The sequence below is a fragment of the Camarhynchus parvulus genome, chromosome 10, assembly GCF_901933205.1.
Source record: "Camarhynchus parvulus chromosome 10, STF_HiC, whole genome shotgun sequence".
In the NCBI taxonomy this organism is placed as follows: domain Eukaryota; kingdom Metazoa; phylum Chordata; class Aves; order Passeriformes; family Thraupidae; genus Camarhynchus; species Camarhynchus parvulus.
Genome location: NC_044580.1, coordinates 7,400,520 through 7,418,234, shown reverse-complemented (window position 1 = coordinate 7,418,234; position 17,715 = coordinate 7,400,520). Strand labels below are relative to the sequence as shown.

The window sequence follows — 17,715 nt, the reverse complement described above, 5'->3', positions numbered from 1 at the left end:
TAGAACAAGATCACCATTTGTACACACACAAATATTAGAGCAGAAGAAAAGTCTACCACTGGGATTTTTTTCTTTTTTTTTTAAGAAACATGATTAAAAGCATCAATAGGTTTCATCTCTACTATGCAAAAATGAAGTCTGGCAAACAATTCTTTCTTAGGGCAGGCAGTGGGCTGACTTTTTATGCCTTCTTAGAAAACCATGGGGTACTTTTCCCATTGATAGAACTCTAAGCTGTGCTGTTCCTTCAGAAACACACTAGCTAAGAGGACCACAGCCAGACCATGCCAACAATTCAAACCTAGCACAAATATTTCAATTATTTTACACCAACACCTTGGTGAGGTTACCTTCACACTGCTATTGCTTGAGATGCTCAGAGCTCATCTACCAGCCAGTAGCTGCCAAAAAGAGAAGACAAGCTCTTCCCAGATAGACCCAAGCCCCACCCACTACTCCTGCCTCCTCACCTCCAACAAACTAGTGGACTCATTAAACTTCACTTTATGTTTCACTGCAGTTTCTTTTTTTCAATAACTTCACATTTACATCATGAGTGGACTTTCATATCTAGTACACATCAAAAACCCCACAGGCTACTTACTACTAATGAAGATCATTAAAGAAAATATCAACATTATAAACATTCATCTAAACACAAAGCACAGATTTCGAACGTGCTCATTCTCTCAGTAGGATCTACTTCCAGGATCTCCTCTGGTGCACAAAGTATACACAACTCTAAAAGGAAAGAAATACTGTTTCTAAACTATAGCTAATAAAATTCTTCATGAAAAATATTTATTCTGTTCTAAAAAGTGACCATTTTCAATAAAATCTCGGACCATAAAGGAGTCTAATCTACTACCATGTGCTCCATAAAGATACCTATTTGCAGATTAGGTATGTTGCCTTTCATGTATAGAGTTTCCTGCAGCTATTTTATGATAGATAATATAGGTGTTCCTTCAGTATGTACAGGTTTTTTATGATTATTGCGTATTTATCTTAAATAAATCCATGCAAAACCAGTAATTATATTGAGGGGGGAAGGGAGGATAAAGCCCTGTTTAGATTTCAGGGATTCACCATCTGAAAGCTTTTATTCTTCCACAGTGAAGGAAAGTTATGACCTTTGACATGTGGCCATGGTGCCAAAGAAACTGCTCATAAATGTGTGTCAGTAAAGAAGCAAAAATCAATAAATTCATTTAATCCAGTGAACTGTTATGTAGTGAGACACAATATATTTTCAAGAGCCAACTGCTCTACTCTTTTGCTCAAAAGACAAAAATTTTATGGAATGGATTTTTTTGATATTCAATTTTTTCATGGTATATTGGACCCTTTAATAAATGTTTTGGTCAGTCACGGCCCAATTTGTTAGTCCACTAATTTCTGTTTGAAAGATCCCTGATACAGCTGGATTCAGGTAGCACAACAGGAGCACTAGAAGGGGAGCAGATATCCTATTAACTACCTCTACCACTACCAGAGATAGCTATCCCACAGGAATCAAACACTGGCAGGTGCTAAAAGTATGCATTTTTTTCCACACTGGGTGCTCAAGAGCAAAAAAAAAAAGAAATATTGTTCATCATTCAAAACAAAGGAATTTCAAAAGACCACACAAAGCACTATAAGAAAGGTTTTCAGCAATGCACTTGGTCACCTACTAAGAATCAGCAGTAAGCACCACTGGGTAAAGACTATGACCATTAAAAACAAGTACTAACTGCCACGTGCTGGGAATGTCACAAAACTCACATCAATGCTACCAAGAATTCCATGGTTAATTTCTTATACTCTGTGGGATAAACTGAGCTGTCTTCCTGGCCCAGACTGGTTGAACTAATAAAAGCAGGGTCCACTTTCAACCTCTATTGAAGATCAGTGATAAATCTGCTTGCAAACTGTGGGCTACAGGGGTGTTTGCATAAATAAGCATTAAAAGCAAGAGGGGAAAAAAGAGCTGGTCATATGCTCACTTAGGCTTCTGGAGAGGAGGAGGGGGAAGGAAGTTTCACCCTTGTAATTTGGGACATGCTAGGTACAAAGTTTCTCCTCAGGCAAAATGACAGAGTCGTGCCAGAACTGCCAGAGAGTATTTCCAGTTAACATCAATTTACCGGATGTCACAGACAAGTTTAATGAACAAAATGATAAATGGCTGTCAATGGCTTCATAAAGTCAACGAATTCTCATTACAAAGAACATACATAATGCACAGCTCTGCCTGAGGCACATGGTACAGTTATTAGAGGTTTACTAGAGATCTTGATGTGGATGGTGAAATGGTAATTTAATAATTTACCCTAGTTAATTTGCTGATAAGTCATCTAAGCAATTTATTAATATGTTCAAGATTGTACAAGCAGGAGTAAGCATTTAAAATTCTTCTGCATGTTCAAAGCCTTGAATTTTAAGGTTTCTTTGAAAAGATAATGGATTATTTGAAAACTTCTAGCTGTAACAACTTGTAAAGCATAAAACAATACTGTGTAACACTGATCTGGCCTTACTGTACATTGTTGCAATGGCTATTAAAACAGCTTTTTCTTAATCATAATTATTGTCTGATTTTAAGTGACAGGCAAACCACCTGAGACAAGATATTATACTTCTGTAGAATCATTTTTACCTCATCTAAATCTGGGGTCAAAACTGACCTCAAAGTATCTTATGACACTTCCCTCGTCTGGCACAGCTGTGAAAATAAGCTCCACTGGAAAACAGCACCTCCTTCCAGGCATCAGACAGGAATAAGGAAGGAGGGTCAGCAGAAGCAGTTTTGCAGATCCAAAGCAATGATGTAGTACATACATGACAATTTATAAGAGAAAAGGAAAAAACAAAAACTAACTAAATGCAGAAAAATCAGCCTGCATGTGACATGAGAAAGAAGAAAGAGTGGGAACATGGGAGAGAACACAAATGATGAGGAAATTTTCAACGGTAGAACAGATCAGCAAATCTGATCTGAAAAGCTTTGCTATTTGATATCCTTTCCTCTCCATTTTAAGGTGTACAGAAAGTGTCTTGATACAGCTTAAAAAAGCAGATAAACCCACTTTGTAAAATATGGTGATATGGACAAGCTGATAGATAACAGTTATGATTTCAGAGGGAGAAGATAGCATTGCTACTTCACATGCTGCAAATGATGGGTTTCTAAACTTCTTTTAACTTGTTTGGACTTTAATCTGAAATGGCTCAAAGTAGAGCCAATAAAACCCCAGGAATGATGAAGGTTTTACACAAGAAATTTTGGTCTACTGGAATGAGGACAAATAATGTAATCAATCAATGTGATCAGGATTATTATCTGAAGACACTAAAAATCAAATTTGAAAATATAAAGATGCTTCTGTTCACAGAATTCTCTCCAGTTTCCAACAGTCATTCATCACTATATACAAGATGCACACCACAAGCTGTAAAGACTTATTTTAACTTTCCCCCCAGCTATGTATTAAAAGAACACCTGATGACACGTTTAATGCTTGTAATAACTTACCTCTTATTACCTCTTGTAATAAAGTACCTCTTATGCCTGGGTCAATCAGTAATTATTTCTTTTAAAACACTCTCTAATCAGCAAATCATTTCAAAATTAAACTACTGCACCTCTGAGTTAAAGAGCAAATTTCTAACACACTTCTAAGCCAAGGTAAATTATTGCTATTATTAAAATCGAAATCATAATTTTAGCATGTTCTGAGGCTAGAGGACTAGGACAAGGTAAGTTTTGCTGCTTTGTCATCAATACACCATTCAGAGCAGCTTGCAGCTAAGACAGACTTTCCTCCTTTCTAAAAGCACTGTTTCCTCCACCTAAAGCTGCAATTCCAAAAGTCTCACACGTAAATCTTGTTGCCCACGCCACCATCTTTTGCCTCAAATGATTAAATCCTGATAAAAGCTTTGGATATAAAGCTTGTTGTCAGCATTCCTATGTCTTTTACAAGAAGTTCATTTTCAATATTTCATTTCTCACATTGCATTCTACTGCTCTGACATCCAGTAAACAAGCAGCTGCTTACTGAATGCTATTGCTACAATGCTCAGGCTAGAACCAAACTTGCTCAAGATTAGCTACAAAATAATTGACAATTTTCTCATCAGACAAAATCAGAAGAGATCCTGACCACAGTGGAAGTTTTAAAAGTTGTTTAGTGCAATACTGGCACAGAAAGACTTAGGAACCCTGAAGTTTTTACCCCATAAAACACAAAGATTACACATTCTGTCAGTGTTGTGTTTTGATAATAAGAATCTAACTTCAGGAGCAGACCTGTCTGCCTCTGGGAAAATGATACCAAGACTCTATTTCCCTAAGTTGCAGATGCTCTGTTATGTCAGAAACCTTTACCAGAACTACAAGAGATGGGCACTTGAGAAACAAGCACTTTGAACAGGGCCTTGAGATGTTAACTGTATTATCCAGATGCAACTTAGTTTATTTTGTCTCTGATGGTGTTTATGTTATTAAAAACAAAAACAACTTCCACTCACCTAAGACCAAATTTGATTTCATTTAAAAAGAACAACAAAACAAATATAATTATTATTGAGAGTTATGAAACAAAGTAAAAGCAGCAGAAAATAATCTGTCTAGTAACGCTTATTTATATTTTCCTCTAATAAATTAGGAAGGCCATCTCCCTCCAAAATTTCTACATACAGAAAAAACAGAGGAGGAGTTTGCAATAATTCCATACACTAAGACAAAAGCAAACTGTCCATACTCAGGTGGTTTCACAGACATCTTTTCCCTAAGTCTGCTGTTTATGTCTTTAAAAAGTAACCATTTGATCCATACAACCTAAAATTGTTTCCACTACAGAGGCAGGTTTTGGAAGGCTGCCAGATGGATTTCTAACTCCCAACACAAGTGATCTAGAGTGATTTTTTTTTTCTACCTCTAACTCAATTGCTGAGACAATCAACTTTAAAATGTAGACACTGCTTAAAATGCTGCTGCTTAAAAGCTACCTAAAGGTTGACCTTAGTAACTAATGTTGACCATACAACCCACACTTACTCAACAAAATGTGGAGTCTTGACATTGTTGATTACTTTTTCACTTAGGTGGTGATTACCAGTTATAAAGACTGGAAGTAATCAATCCCAATTTAACAGCTGGGCCTATTGATGAAACAAAAAAAAAAATGCAAAACTAAATAAAGATTATGTTCACAATTTTGGAGATAAAGTGGGGAAAAATACAAAATGCTGAGGAAAACAAACAAACAAATACTAAGCACAAGTTTGTCAAACAATGGACATGACCATATTTCTGTAGGAAAACGCTTAGTAACTTTTAAATTCTTCCTCCAAGATTCTCTTTTGTCGTTGTCTTAAATTGTTCTGCACACCATCAATAGCCACAGCTGTTAAATTGTGAAGACGTGACAACAAGTCTCTAGGCAAACAACTGCTCAGAGTGAGATCCTTTTCTTTAGGATAATCAGAGCTGGCTGACAAAAGGGGGCCTTACTGAATGCCCTTTCAACAATTTCTACACCAAGAAATGCAGAGAAAAAGGGAGGGGGAAGAAAGGGAGCAGTGGGGGGGGGAGCAGCACACTGCAGGAACAGAACAGCATCTTTTGCTGCCATACATTGCTTTGCAAACAGGAAAGGAATCTCCCCAGGTTTGTGCACACAGCACACACAGAACTCGCACCAGGTGAGGAGTGAGTGCTTTGGGCCACAGCTCTGAACACATCTAGCACAGCACCGTGTTTTCCTCCAACCTTTCTCATCTAGGTGAAGGTTTTATTAGCTACAGAGCGCACTGCCAAAGAGATTGAGCATTCTTTTAACAAAGAAGCTAGTAAAAACTTTATACATTGTAAAGTTACTCTGATAAAAACTAGTAAATAAACCCTAACAGCTTTGGTCTGACTAGCTAGGAATAAAAGCAAGGGCATGGAAGGCCTCAGTCTGGCATTAAGCTTGACACAAATTTGAAACTGAGGTGTTGAGGAAACCCATAAAAAGCTCACCTCTCAAGTGACATGGTAGTGGAAACAAACACTGTTCATGTGCACAAAGCAAAGTTTTATACATTTTTTTTAATCTTGGTAACAATATAAAAGCCCATTGCTCATCCTGTGGTAGAGCTCTTACTAGTGGAGCCAATCATTGCTGAAAAAGGAGGGAATGCCCTGGTACCAACAACAACAAAAAAAAAGGAACTAATGGTTATGTCTTAAAAGGATGCTGATAATTGTCTCCTGTCAAGGTGCTGCAGGACTTCAGGTCAAAAGACACCTGGGGAGTTGCAGAGGAAAATACTCCAATAAAAAGGGTTAACAAGATAGTACTTCCCAGTTCTTTATTTCTTCAGGATATCTCAGTTAAAGAACAAAAATCTTACTGTTCTTAATTGTTATCAATTGACATTGCTGACAAAGACATTGAAACCTCATCCTCCTGCCTAAAAACACTGGAATTTAATGCATTAATAATCTGCCATGTGCACTCTCAGCTGAGAAACAAATTTTCCTCTCAGGATATTCAATCAACTAACCAAAGCAACAGCAGTAGGGCAGCACTTGTCAAAACCCAGACCACCAGGTTCCTTGAGCTGTCTGTAACCACACCAGTTCTGCAGCACTAAAACTTTGCTCTCTTTCAATACAATTCTATTGCCTACAGCTGCCATCTGCCATTTCACTTCCACCTCAGCCCAAAACCACTTCTGCCCCCTAACACCACCTTTCTTTCTCACAATTTGTACCTCTCTCCACTGCTATTTAAAATAATTAAACATAACTTTGAGTTCTATATGCACTTGGAAGACACCTGAAATGACAGATTCCATGGAAAGAGAAAACTGTATTGATAGACCACAGTTATTAATCCTGTTATTTTAAGGCAAGATGAAGATTATTTTAAAAAAATCAGTAGCAGAGAGGCAAAAGTTTTGCCCACACGTTTCACAAAGGCCATAGTTTGCTGAGTGTAAGTTTCATTAACCTTCCCCTGTCCCCACTAAGCTTTCCACCTCCACTTCAGTCCTCTCAGTTACACCACTGCAATCACTGAGTGGCTCCAAGACAAACCATATTGGACAACTCATCTGGGTTAAACACCATCTTTTGTTTTAATTCTATTATTTTAACCCAGACCAGTTCCCTGTTCAGTTAGCTACACATGCAGCTGTGCCCACACAAGGAACAGCACAATGCCAAAATGGGAACAAACTGCTGGAACTGCTAAGGAAACGTGATTGCCACAGTACAGAAAGAGGCTCAGTTGGATGGACTCTTCAGTGCAAATATTTAAAAGCAGGGCAAAAGATGCTATTAGGCTATAAAAACATAAATATGGCCAATTATTGGCAGGACAGTGGGACCTGAAGTCACATCACTGCCTCAGCAGGTAAGCAAAGTTATGAACTTCCCACCAAGCCCAGGCTGCTCTGTGTAAAGGGGCCAGCACTCCTCAAGCTGCAGTGCAGTGGGCTCACACACCCTTTCCCTCCAGGAGCATGTTCCCAGAAACCTCCTGCTTGCATCACCTTTCACTCTTGTGAAATGCAGAAACCTGTACAAGAAGGATTAGGTTTACATTTCTTCTAATTCACAAACATTCAAATCAATTCAGCCAAGTTACAAGAGGAGAAAAGGTTATCCAGGAATGCTGTTTATATACCATCCAACCACCTCCAGACTTCAATTTCTACTTTTTGTGAAAAGGACATAAACAGTGAGTGACCTATCCAATCACTGCACAATGCCCATGTTACCAGCTTCAGAACATGATCTACCTTCTCCATTTATCCTGAATAATATTTTATTGGAAGTCTAGCTTTATTTTTTAGACAGAGTCTTAGTTAACTGTTGTTGAATAATCAAAATTTTAGAATGCAGGAAAACAAAAATCTCAGTTTGTTTACTTTTGACTGATACAAAGTTGTACCAAAAGGACTTTCTCTGAAGTCTACACTCCCTTTATATTCTGTTTAAATAGATCTCTCTCAGTAGCAGTGGCAAAAGTCGAATTTTGAGTAAGTCATGCTCTTAAGCAGTACCATTTTCCCCTCACAAAGAAGCAGACAGGACCTCCTCCTCTGCCCCCACATCAATCAGCCAGCTTTGGAAGTAACTACAAGCATGTACTGAAACTAATATTTAGTTTTACCTAAGCACTATCTCAGCACCAGAGTTTCCTTTTAAAAAAGTAGGGGGATCTCACAAAAAAAAAGCCCTAAATTAGTCAAATTCTTTTGTGCATGGATGAACAACAGGAAAGCAAAGCCTTGGGGCCTCTGGGGAGGAACCCCGTCCCTGCAGACCTACTCTGATGTGCTCGGGAGATAAGGCTCCATAGTGACACTTAAGGAAAGGCCTGCTCACATTTGAATTTCTGCATTCCTCAAGAACAATTCATGGCAATCACTAACTTTGCAGAGGAGCTACATGAAAGCTTTGGCCAATGAATGAGGGTCATCTGCTCTTTATCACAAGGGTAAACCTCATCCTGGCCAGTTTCTAACCTTTTAACCCTGTGAATTCTTAATTTGCACATGAATAATGGAATTCTTGCCAAGAGTGCAACCTTCAGCTTCCAGTTTCTAACTTTAGAAACCAAGACCTGATCTCCTTGTGTGTTCAGATCTTAAACTCTTGGACAGATTAAAGTTTTTGATTTCCAAATGCAACACTAAACATTACAATTCTGAAGCAAAAGATAAGCTTATTGGCAAAACCTCTGACCAGGCGAAGTAAAAGAACATCCTCACACCCTGCTGCTACCAGTAACTGAAGAGAGCATTTGCTTTTTTCCTCCAAAGAAAGAATGCCCATTTAATGCCTATTCTCCACCTGTTTAATATGTATAGTTCCTTCTGTACCCTGACCACAAGGTAATTTGCCTTTGCAGCAACCCGACAACTTCTTCTAAAAAGAAAAATTGTAAGGCTACAAAATCCCCCACAAGACTTTCATTTATTTCACTTAAAATGTCTGCAAAGTTCAATCAGTTCATGAGAGCAGGCAGAAACACTGTGAAAATGAGAAAGAAAACTAATTTTGCACGTGTTTTATGGGCTCCAAATTATCACAATACAAATTATTGCCCAATTTCACAGCTTTACAGTAAAGATGACATTCTGAAACGGGTCAGATTGGTGCATGACTAAAGAGAAGAGACTGCTACATAGGATAACTTCATGTTTGGCCACTAGTTAACCACTTAATCACTAAGTCAACAACACCTACTGTGATCATTATGGATCCGCTATCTCTTCCAGTTTTCTCCAACAGCCATAGAAAGCCTTTCAAGTATTCAAACAAGAAAAAGAAACCTTTTGTCACAGTCTTACAGAAAAGGGGAGGGAAGAAAAAAAAGGGCTGCAAAACAAGAATCTCACTCCACAGCACACAATCTATAAATTCACAAGACTTTCTTGGTGAAAATCAGCATAATTAAACCATCTTTCTGATGAAATAATGTGCATGTGAGAAACAAATATTTACAGAAGTCCACCATTGTCTGAATAAAATCAAATACTACAATTGCATTACCAAGCTATTCTACTATAGTGCTCTGTACTATTCCAGAAGTTCTCTGGTATTTAGCATGGCGCTCATTCTGCAATGTCTCCAATATAAAGTAGCCCTGAATTTTCCAGTCCTACCCACAGAATCCATCAGCCACTGCTTAGCTTTATGTTGGTTAACAACAAAAAAAAATCCTATCCTCTTTAGGAGGGTTTTCTTGTCTAATTTTTAATCATGCTGATATTCTGAAACTTAGTGAGATTAAATGTTAAAAATTGGAATACCTCATTTTTCACCACTTTACCAAAAGCACCCATGAATTACTTAGTCTTTCAATCCTGTACATGAGCAAGATAAAAAGTAATATGTAGGCAGGTTTTTGAAATTGAGACTTCAGAGTTTCACATTCTTACAGCATGTGAAAACTCAGCACTCACTTGGAGCCACCTGCTTCCAGTGTGGTTTTGAACCACCCAGTGCTCTGGCTCACTGAACAAGGCTGTTCACACCTTCCTGGGGCATCTCGTGGACAGTATTTAGAATCAGGCGAGTAGCACACAGAAAGAAACTAACAAATGTTAACATTCACACGTTTTTTAATGTAATGCAATATACCAATTTCATTAATTAGTTTCAGGTTGAATTTAGTAAAAGCTGCAACTTAGAATCAATGTCAGGTTTTCAGCGAGGTACCAGCACTAGTTTTATTCAACTTGCTACTAAGAACAGGGTCGAAGAGGTCATAGGAAGTCTTTTCCTATTAGATTAAGTTCATCAGTTAAGTCCCATTATAGAGGGAACATGAGAAGACTACATAAACTGTGTACTCTCTGTGTTATACTTTCTTTGAAATGAAAGTTTTCTTTACTTTGCCAAAATTTACTTTTCTTTGAAAAGTGCATTCCCATGTACTTTTGGGAAGCAAAGGGAGATCACGTTGTAGAAGTAGTCTAGTGGCAAAGCTCTGCTCTGCCATGGAAAAAGGCACAGCATTCCGTCCCTCACACACATCTCTTGCTCAATGTTTAAAGATGATAGGAAAATAGAGGGCAACAAACACCCGGGGTCAGTCTGTTAAAGCCATAAAGGCACTTAGACACAACTATTTCCTTCACCATTCACCCAGCAGTAGGGAGTCACTCCAGAAATGCAACTCTCCCTTCCCACTGGAACCACATAACAGGCCCTTCTGGGAGGTTCCAGAGGAACCAGGTGGGACAGCACCCACATCTGCTTGGCTGAACACAAGTCAGAAAAGCAAGGCCTTACAGTTGCCCAGAAAACTTTTCTCCTCTTTCCTCTCCCAGAGATAAACATCTACATTAATCATTCCACCCTGCCCCAAGATGGCACAACACAACGTCAAGCTACTGAACAAGGAATTTCTTTTTTTTTTTTTTAATCAGATCTGTAGATAACCCTTGTAAAGCTGCTAGAACAGCACTTGGGAAACCAGACCCAGGACTGGGTCAGCATGACTCCACATCACCACCTGCTCCAGGCTACTGACACACATAAGCCGCCCACACAAGGCACCACTGCCCAAGAGGTCTCACAGGTGCCCGTGCCACTTCTGCCACATCAGGAACTGAAAAGGGGACCTCCATAAGTTTTTCCCATAATCTTTATACATTTAAAAAGAAATAAAGGTTCTCTAGAATTACTCTATAATTTTGCATTTTAACTTTTCAAGTACGCAATCGAAACAATAGGTTGCTGTGTGCTGTTCAGAGAATTGCTGCCACAAACTCAGGAACAGGTTAAAAAACAAGAGCTGGGACTTACTTGCTAGTGTGAGGTGACTTTTTTGACTGAGAATGGCCCCATGTTTGTTGAGAGCTAAGCACTGGTAAAATCCTTCATCAGACAGTTCTCCCTTCTTTCCTTCTACCTCACTGATATACAACGAGCCATTGGATAAAGTGTAGATCCGTTCGTTTTCAGACACTTTGCCTCCATTTTTCAGCCACGTAATAGTTATAGGAGCTTCACCACGGGCTTGGCAGTCTAAAACCACCGGATCCTTCCTTGACACAGTAACGTCCTGAGGCTCTTTCACAAAAAACAGTTCACTAAAGCACCACACTCCTAAGAGGAAAAAAAAAAAAAAAAAGAAATTGGTTTTGTGTGTAAGGACAGACATGTAAGCAGAGACATGCAAGTTACCCAGCGCACTGTGAGCTGCAAGTCATCCCCACAGCACGAGGTGAAGCCATCGCTATCACACACGCTCCGAGCGCTCCCAACTCGGACAACTCTGGGGAAACTTGGTACTGACTCCACGCGGCACGAAGCCCCCGGGCTGTAAAAAGCCAAGGAGCCAGAGAACCAGCGCCTTCCACAGCGACCGAACCGGGAACAGCCACGGCACGGGCGGGGGGCGCGGTGAACCCGGGGGCCGCGGGCAGCGCAGCGCCGGGACGGCCACACAGGTGCGACCGCTCCGCCCGGCCCGCTCGCTAATTTTACAAGCCTGCCAAAGCAGCCGGAGCGGGGCGCGTCGTAAAAAGGCTGATTTTACAAGGAATCGTTAGCGAAAACCTCTCACCAGAGCGCGGAGGGGCCGCGCACCGCCCGCGCCCCTCACGCCCCCCCGCCCCGTCGCGGCGCGAACAAAGCGCGGAGCCGCCGCCGGTTCCCGCTCCCTCCCCGCTGGTCCCGCCGATGCCGGATAAATAAAGCCACGTGCGGCGGCCGCAGCGGGGCCGGGGCGCGGGCGGACAATGGGGCTCGGGCCGACCGGACTCACCTGGCAGCGGGAGCAGCAGCAGCAGCAGCAGCGCCCGCGGCAGCGGCCGGCGGCGGAGCGGCGCCATTCAGCGGGACGCGGCTGGCATGCCCCGCCGGCCGCTCCACACACCGGTCAGCGGGCGAGGGGAGGAGACTGGGGACGGACGGAGCGGCCCCGGCGCGCCCGTCCCGGCCCTACTCTCCGCATCTCGTCTCCATTGGCCTTTGGGGAGAAGAGGGGCGAGGGGCAGGGCCGGCCGGAGGAGGGAGGGAGGGACGGCGCTGGACGGGGCGGGCCGCAGGGCGGGGGTCGCGGCGGACAATGCGGCGGGGCTGGCCGGCTGCGCGCACGAGGGGCCGCGGGCTCCGGGGCCATCTGGGCCGAGCGCGGCCCGGCAGACGCGGCCCCTCCGGGCAGCACCGGGACCCGACGGCAGCTCCGCCGACCCCCGAGCCGGGCGGGCGCTGCCGGCTGTGGAACTTCGCCGGCGGGCTGAGCCTTCCAGCCGCGGCTGGAGCTGCCGGCCATGCCTTCCCCCGGCACGCCGGGCTCCCCCGAACACCGCACGGCTCACCGGCGTGGCGAGCATCGGCAACACGTGCGCTGGACCTGGCGCGATGTTACCCAAGGGCTGTGCCAGAGCTCCCTGCCCACAGCACCGAACCAGTGCTGAGCACTGGACCCTGCACTTCCTGGCGCAGATGCTCAACTGCCCAGGTGTGCCAGAGCATCCTCACACCCAGATAAAACCAGCCTCTCACACAGGCGGACAAATGACTTGAGGATGGGCACTGATCAGAAATAAAAAGCCAATTTTGTTAGTAGTTCTCACTGAGCCCATCCTACAGCACCAATAAAACCACTTCCAGCAGGCCACGTGGGACAGCGCTGTGCTTTTGAGGATGAGCTGCCCTGTACTTACATCCTCAGAAAACAGCCTTAAGTTTACATCTGCCTCAAACTAGCTTGCAAAAATGCAACCTAAACAGAACACATGGCTTCAGAATTTATGCTATCAGCACCCCCTGGATAATGTGTAGGGGAGATACCATCAGATGCCGCCACTATCATTTAAGCTTTCAGTTCCACCCCTGATTTTACTCCATGCTTGCAGCCAGCGATTTGTAGTGTCTTTTTTTGTCTGTTCAGATTTTTAGTTTCTAAAGTTACCGTGTAGGAAGGCATCTTCTTACTCAGCAGATTTGCCCTATGTTTGCATTCATTGTGAGAGCTGCTGACTTCAGTGACAGGCAAGTTTTTACTGCTTTTTGTTCCTGCCAGCACTGCAAAGCTCACAGGGCTGAGAGCTGGCAGCCAAACCAGCCCCTTCTGCTGCATCATCACCAGGACTGGCTACAGCTTGAGTCAGTGACTCCTCTGAAAGTCTTCGGGAGAAAGTCAGAACTACTAAAATGTGATGTAAGCCACAGGTTGATCTACATCACCTTCCTCACTTGTCAAAAATACATAAGCAGAGTTTTCAGGGAAGATAATTAGGAAATATTTGCTTTACATGCAAATCACTTACCCAAAAAGCATCCAGACAGCTTCACTTTGCAGAGCAGAGCTGCACATGCACTGCTTTGGTGTCCAAATAGGACCAAATACAGCAACAGGATCCACATGACCAAATAGTTTTCAATTTTCCTCAGTGTTTTAATTTATCTAATCAGAAAAGTGTGAACTGTGAAAAAGAATCACAAGCAGTTTTGTTTATATTATTTTTTGACATTAAGGACTAAACATTCATTCTTTCTCATGGTAAACACACTTTAATCTGCATGCTAAACTCTGGTTCATCAGTATGACCTGCATTTGAGATTTACTAGAGGAGCTCAGCACACCTACATGAAAACCACAGTAGAGAATGCAATATCCAGTAACATTCTATGCCAGATGCCTCAGTCAGTTGGTGGAGTGGCTGGAGCTGTCCCTGGGAGATGTAAGGTCATTTCCCTGCAGACCTTGGCACTGCTTCCTGCAGGCACGAGTAGGTGGCTGAGCTGTGCTGCCCAGCACTGGACACTTCCTTGCCCAATTCACCAGCCCTTTTTGAAGGAGGAGTTGGTCTAGCTGATCAGGGGACAAAATAAAAGCCAACAAAGAGATAGCAAGTTGTAGTCCTGTCCTACTTGCGGGCTGGTTTGCCTTATCTGTGTCATCTGTGCTCACTGCTGCGTTCTGCTGTGATGAGGAAAGTGCTTTACCATCTCCCCAAACTACACTGTGCCAACAGGAGATTTTGACTCATGAGATCAAATGCAATATTTGTCTTAAATGGCTTAACAAAGGAAGTGCCTCCCTCTGGAATGCTCCTTGTGCCTGTGTCTGGGCAGCTACAAACACCAATATTTTCATTTTCACATTTCTGTTTAACAAAATAAGTAATGCAATTCTTACTAGAGCTAAGCAGTTCAATAGCCAGATGAGTATAAACTCTCCCTCTTTAATTTGTCAGGATTAATTATTTTAACACATTTCCCAGTAATTAATTGGGTAAGAGATAGTGCAGACTTGTGATAACATATCTAAATTCATACATAACTGATAAACTCACTGAACCACAGTTTAAAGGCACTGCCAGTTGTAACTTTGTCACATACACTGTATTTGTAAATATGCAGCCAATGAACACAATTATCTACTTGGCCAACCATTTCAGAAGCATTATCTTGAGGAAGACAGAAAGGCAGTCCAGGAGCCCAAGATCTTGCAGCCAACATAAACAAAGCCATGCCTACTTTGCTGCAAGTTAGTAATTTTTCTTCTGTCACCAGCACAGATTTTTTTGCTTGACTCGAGCTGTATTTTTGGTGATCCAAACTTCCCCAGTTTTTGAAACTCTTCTTAATAAGAACTCTCTCTGAAGTGCTATTAACAGCTGGAACAACAGCATGCTGTCAAGGTTGCTGTCTGTAAATAACCTGATTTACCTTATGCTGCATTTCAGCCTCAGCCCTGGCCATCCTGATCTATATGCTTCCTGGAAAGAAAGATTTTAAAAATCAGATTGACTTGAACAGAACTGACTCAATGTTTTGCTCCATGGGTAGCTAGCAATACATCCAGGACTGCTGAACTGAGCTAGGGCTATAAAATCCAGAATTTTGGTACTATTATGAACCAAAGAGTGGGATTCTCCAAACATGAATGAAATCTCATTATTGTGATTTTTAAACGCTTTGTCTAAAGTGTTCCCAACATCTCCAGAAAGCAAACTGATAGCCAGGAGTCTTCCCTAGGATGGAATGTATCAGCCTCAGGAAAAGGAAAGAAGCTGGAAATTCACTAACTGGACCTTTGCAATGTGAACTCTGTATTTATGAGATCACTGCAGCCCCAAACCCAGGATGGAGAATGCAGTTCTTTCCACATTAGAATACAAGTTTTTCTGACATTAGAACATTTACACCTCCTTCAGCTTAAACCAGAAACAGTCCTGTTTATTCTGTGGTCAGTTTTGCACTGAGCATTTCACCCCTATCTGAGAAAATGAATAGCATCATGTTAGCTCTTTCATCCCTATGGTCTGGAAAAAGCTGTCACAGCAGCATGGATGGAGCTGGGTTCCCACACGCTGCTGCATCCCACCCGACCTAACAAGCTCAGAAATGGGAAAGTGGTTTTGCCCACATGATCTTTTCTCTTGTTTTGGCTTCATATGGTTGTGCTCTAACACTGCAATGTCATGGAACAGAAAAGGAGGGGAATGAGCACCTCTGGGTGGGAAACTAGAGGTGGGGAGAGTTATTTACAGCAGTTAAAAGTGTCCCCACTGGAATATGTCCATCACTATCCTCAATTAGCTGTAGCCCATAAGATGTGGGAGTGGGGTCCCAGAGCCCAAATCCATTTTTAAACAGACATATAATCATTATCCTGGTCCCCCACAGGCTCAGCCCTTCCCAGCTCCCAGTGCCAGGTCCCAGCTCATCCTCCAGCTCTGATGGTGTCACTGCTGGTGTGGAGGAAGATGGAGCTGCAGGCATCACAGGATACCTGCAGCACAGGCAGCTGAGTGTGGCTGTAGCAGTACAGGAGCTGCAGCCCAGGGCAGGCTGGGAGCAGTGGTAATTGCCAGAAACCCATTAATTGCAGGGGAATTACTGCAATTTGCAGCAGCCAGCTCTGCCTTCAGACAGAGTCCCCACAGCCCAGCTAAGGGGCTGCCACAACACTGCACTCCTGGCAGGGTGTCATTAGCTCTTCTTCTCAGGGTAGCCCCTTTTGTCCTTACAGTTCTTGCTCCGAGTGTTTTTGATCTGGTGTCACTGTAGGCATCTTTAGACACTTGTTTCTCTTGCCAGACTCCTGACCCAATTACAACTGCATTCCCAGATTTTAAGTATGTTACACAAACTCTATTAAGACCCATCATAAAAATGTTTACTTTTGGCACATTTGGTCACTTATTAGATTCTTGTTTCATTCTAAACCTGTGTACAGGTTTACCATCTCCATTGTTACCATCTCCATTGCCTTCTCAGCGAGATTCACTCCTTCCATGAGCAGATGAGCAAGGACACTTTGGGCTGAGCCCTTGGGATGCTAATGAACTTTCTCTCCAGGCAGCCTTCATGTACAGGAAAAGCACTCCTTGACAAAGGGATTTTAACACAGTTCTCATCTTGTCATAAAACAACTCCAAAGAGAAAGCAATAAAATTATTTGCTGTATTAGCATTTTTTTCCCCTTCCAGCCACCTTCCAGTGCTTCATTGGCCCAAATCAGTGGTGTACCTTTGCCAGATTGTTTCACAGTGCCCCAGAGGCAGCCTCCAAGTGTTTACCCCCACCCTTGAAGGCTCATCACACCAGAATGAAGAGGAACCCTGCCACGAATTTCAGCAGGAGATGGATGACATCCCACCATCTTCTCCCCTGTTGCCAGAGGTAACCACTGGCAGTTTGGAAGAGCAACCTCACAGGGATCTGGCAAAGTGCATTCCCTTGCACTCCCATGCCCATTTGCTGCTACTGGAAGGTGTGAAAAATACCTAAAATAGCAATTTTTGGTCAGTCAGCCTGCTGTTTCCTAGATGCAAGCCACCAGATCTTGTTGGTACCTTTAACAAACCACACAGCTACAGAGAAAGGGACATACCTGATCCCAGATGCGTTCTTGCCCTCACATACAGTGTAAAGACTTTCTGGTGTGGAGTTTGGATTTATTGCATCTCCAAGCTCTCTCTTCTGGCCTTCATGCCACAGCTGATGCTCCTCTGCTTCAGTGAATTTCTCTGAAGACATAACCTGCCAGAAAAGCCTTTCTGTTTTTCAGTAGAGCTTGTTTTTTCCTGGTTAATCTCCCTAACCTGGCTCTTAGGTGTAGAAACACCAAGGGTTGCAACATGGAGCAGAAGGTATGGCAATAGTGTGGGACAGCAGCTCAGATCAGCCAAACCACCATGAACATTTCCCAGGCCAGGGAGCCTGCACACTTCTGCCAGGCCACCTTGGGCTTCCAAACA

The 17,715-nt window shown here is 42.7% G+C and overlaps 1 protein-coding gene across 1 annotated transcript in view; it reads right to left on the bottom strand.

Moving 5' to 3' along the window:
* The window catches only part of PRTG (protogenin), a 75,117-nt gene extending 62,715 nt beyond the window's left edge, over nt 1-12,402 (bottom strand). The window contains exons 1-2 of the mRNA XM_030955465.1: nt 12,264-12,402; nt 11,300-11,602 (exon numbers count right to left, since the gene is read on the bottom strand). Coding sequence (XP_030811325.1) covers nt 11,300-11,602; nt 12,264-12,330 — 370 coding nt within the window. The 5' untranslated portion in view covers nt 12,331-12,402. The remainder of the gene's footprint in view (nt 1-11,299; nt 11,603-12,263) is intronic.
* Nucleotides 12,403-17,715: the final 5,313 nt, after the last annotated feature.